The 4,075-nt window shown below is 42.4% G+C and overlaps 1 protein-coding gene across 1 annotated transcript; it reads left to right on the plus strand.

Annotated features, from left to right (window-relative positions):
- The first annotated feature begins 215 nt into the window (after positions 1-215).
- LOC127744490 (ribosomal protein S4, mitochondrial-like) lies at positions 216-2,453 on the plus strand. The gene is given in 2 exon segments (XM_052256617.1): positions 216-376; positions 378-2,453. Coding segments are annotated over 2 exon segments (1,080 nt in total). The 5' UTR covers positions 216-350; the 3' UTR covers positions 1,432-2,453.
- Positions 2,454-4,075: the final 1,622 nt, after the last annotated feature.

The following is a 4,075-nucleotide window of genomic DNA, read 5'->3' on the forward strand; positions in this document are numbered from 1 at the left end:
CATATCCATTCCATATTTTATGAAATCACTTAGATAGAAGCATGTTGGATGACAGAACGATGCAGATATGGGTCCGGGTGCTACAAGTATGGATTTTTTCCAAGCAAGTAGAAATGACGTAGGTGATAGATCGAATCGTTTAGTACGCTAATCTTGACAGTTGAATTTCTCGATGGAGAGAGCGTCTGTTCACGTCAGGGTCCGAAGGAGATGTAGTCACTTTGACTTTCTTCTAGATGGGGTATGTGTTCAGTGTGCCAGGTCAAAGAAAGAGAGAAAAATGATAGGTAGTTTCCTTCTTGCTTTTGCGGGGGTTTTGGCAGAATTGGGTTCGACTCCCGTTATACGCGATGTGGCGAATCAGACTGATTCAACGGAGATATGCCTGCATTAAGATTTAAAACTTGTCGTCTACTTTCAGGAAATGTTCGGAAGAGAGAACTTACAATAATACAACGCCGCATTCTCCGAAGATTGAGGAACAAGAAGAGATCTATTAAGAGAAAGATTTATCCAAGAGAAAATCTTAACAGTTACATCCAATCACAAACTACACGAAAGTTGCCCCTTATTCATGGGGATTTACCCATCACAGAGATGCACAGAGGAACAGAACGAACTTCATATATCCCTTTTCTACTCAATCCAGAAACAAGATCGGACGTTATTCCGGTTCGTCTCCATTTTCGTGAAACTATTCCTCAAGCAAGGCAGCCGATAAGTCATCGAAGGGTTTGTGTGAATAATCGAATGGGAAGCATTACTCGTTTGAAAGTTTCCCACGGCGATCTAATATCTTTTCAAGAAAATGACGCGAAAATCCGCGGTGAAGAAATAAGGAGATCTTTCTATATCGAAATATCAGTAGAAAAAATTATAGGCAAATTCCTGGGTCACCGGGTAAGAATGTGGAGAAGAACCAAAACGGAATGGTTCCGCCTACTCAAAACTAAGCGGGGATGCCGCCTGCTACTAAAATCCCGGTTTTTGCAACAACAGTTGCGTTATTCTATGCAAGAAGAATACTTAGAAAGAACAAAGAAGTTTGGATCCGAAAAAGTATGCTTAGGAAGTTCTTTCGCTGAGCACAACAGAATGAAGAGGAATTTTTATCATTTCAAATCCCTATTCTTATCGAAGAGAAGAAACGAGAAAAAGCGATATCTTCCTACTCGAACAAGAAGGAAGATAGTTTACAACTCTTCTTTATATAGTAATTCGACCTATTGGTCCGCACCCCCCCATAAGTTTACTAGGAAGAGAAGAATAAAAAGGATCGAACTACCTACTCATTATTCGGAGGTGAATCATAGAACACCAAAAGCGGTGGTATTTTATGGACCTAACATAGGTCACATCCCTCACGACATAAGATTGAAAGATCCAAACCTTCCTCTTCGGAGCGGAAACGGACGTGGCCAAAACATATAAAGATCGGCGTAGTCGCTCATAGGGACATATCTATCCGGATAGGGGATAGTCTAGTCTATCGCCGTCTCTATCACGCTATTAGATATTCGAATATCTAATTTCTTTTTCTTATTTATAATTGAACAAAAGCGAGGAGCGAGCCAAAGAGCGAGTTAGGTCTACTTCAAATAGGGGCCAAGTCTTGCCTAAGCTCTTTAACCTGTTCCTCAAGGACAGGAAAGATAGATAGATTCAATTAGATTACACTCCTATCAGTGCAACGGCCGCTTTCTCCCCCACCTGGCTGCTCAATCTAAACCATTAGGGGTGAGGAAGATTGATCAAACTCCCCAAGGGGAGGGGATAGGAACGTACTAAATCAACAGGCAGGCAGACAGGACTTTAGCGGACGAGCAATCGAATATTCCCGCTAATCACTCGTACTCCTCCTAGCCCATGATTCAGTCTGTGGTCACGGAGCTATGTAATACCTCTGTACTAAAGTACCTGGTCCTTTACTTGACTAAGGGAAAATCCCTAAGAAATGCGCCGAGCAGAATAGCAGCATCATGCTTCAATTTAATAAGGATGTTAAGCTAGCTCGATCGCAGGAAATGATGGAAAGGTTGAAGCCCCAGTGGCAAGAAGAACAAGGTAACGGATGGAAGATAGATAGAACGAGGTGACATTGGAACAGGCAGTCAAGTAATCAAGCTACTGCCCTTCCTTGGGAGGGATAGGAGCCCTTCTTCTCGAGCATTGAATAGCATGGCCTGCCTTTGGATGGGCTTTTGGGAATGAATGATAGAGCACAGGCAAGGCATAAGTCCAAAAGAAGCACGGGCATTTGCTGGGACTTGAATGGGCATGCTAGAATAAGTCCTTTCGATCCTCAGAAAGGAGCAAGTCAGCTAATGAAGGCTCGCCCATCTCTTTTTATTGATTCTCGCTAAAGGATCGGGTACTTTGATTGGTATTAAAGTAAAGTGTTCTATCCCTTCGATCAAGTAACCTATTAACTTAACACCAACAAAAAAACTATTTCTAATATAAAAAAAGAGATTTTTGTGTGGCCAACACGCTCAACGGCTTTTTATTCGCTATCAGCACTATTTACTCTCTCTACCTTTCTCTCCCGCTCGGTAGAAGTTTGATGGAAAGGGGATAATAAAAAACGTTCTTTACTTCTTAGCTCATCGGGCTGTCTTAATCACTCGCTACCTAGGTACATGGGGAAATCGATACAAAGGGGAAGTTTCGACTCAATCGCTCTTTTAGTAGATAGTGGGAATCATGCTTAGTCAAGGGGGAAGATGAATGAATGTACTTACCTGCTCATTCATTCGATAAGAGAGGGATTGGAAGAAGAAGTCTAAGGTGTTATTCACTTTTGTATAAAACTTCTTTATGTACCAAAGTAGTCTTAATTAGAAATATACCAGCAAAGCTCGAACAAAGGAGAGTGTGTATTCTTCCGGGAGGATACCGAGCCAAGCGAGCGAAGCTGGATAGATGTGTGGGACAGAGGGAAGACCAAGGGGTTCGGCAGATGAACGAGTGATTAATACTGCTAGAGGTATCTTGTTCGACTTCTACTTGCATTTGAGAAGTATATCCTTAGCTTTCTCTCGTCTGAGCCAGGATCACGAATTCCGGGAAGCAATCAACTTACAGAGAACTAAGAACAACGACTACGCCCCCTACGATTGTTTCGATTTCTGCCACTACTTTTTGAGTATCCCACTCCTCTATTGGTTGAATTCATACAATAAAGTGAAATGAAAGAAAAGAGGGAACGAGACATCACAATGAGATCTTCATCTAAAAACAAACTAAAAGAAGGGTTTTCCTTCTTGAAGAAGATTCAATCCGTGCGATTTTTAGCCAAACACTCTCATGTTCAAGGAGTGGGCGCGGGGGAGGGAGCTGGGTCCCTAGCTCATGTTCAAGCAGGGGTTTCTACGCCCGCCCAGGAATACAGATAAGGAAGTGCAGCCGAAGGTAATGCTATTGTGGAATTCCGTTCAAATAGAAAGCTTTTGCTTTTGGCCAGTTCAAGGCTTCCTCCCTGTATACAACCGTGAGCTGTAGGCTCAGATAGGATAGTAGCGAACCAGAAAAAATTCCCGTAGTTGAATAAGGTAAGGTGGACGTTGAAAACTTTCCAACAGATAATATGGAATACTCTTATCAAAAGACGAGCACTATACTCTTTTTTTAGGGCAGAAAGATGCTAACTCGGTTTCGGGCTAATGGAAGGACGATTACCGTAAGCCTCCAGAAAGAAGACAGGGGCTTATGAATTTCATTCTTTGAAACTACGCGCTAGACTAAGAATCCCTCTATTTTTATATCTTTTATTGGCGCTTCTATAGAATAGAAAGAAGGTTTTCCTCGTCAAAGTACGCCCAAAGACTTATCATAAATTCCATTAAGCAGAGACCCTTTTTTCTGTGAGGGGTCGTAGGCTAGTCTTTCAGTAATTTCCGAGGAGTCAATTCTAAGAGTTCTCTATTGGTTCACGAACACGACCCGGCAATCGTGGACCCTTCCTCTAGTTAGTGACTTGGCTCCCTTCCTTCGAGGGGAGAGGTTGCTTCCTAAAAACTACTGGGTTTGGCTCGTTGCCTTCCTTACCCATAGCATAAGATAAAGGGTGCGTGCT

Source organism: Arachis duranensis, unplaced genomic scaffold, assembly GCF_000817695.3.
Source record: "Arachis duranensis cultivar V14167 unplaced genomic scaffold, aradu.V14167.gnm2.J7QH unplaced_Scaffold_40180, whole genome shotgun sequence".
In the NCBI taxonomy this organism is placed as follows: Eukaryota; Viridiplantae; Streptophyta; class Magnoliopsida; order Fabales; family Fabaceae; genus Arachis; species Arachis duranensis.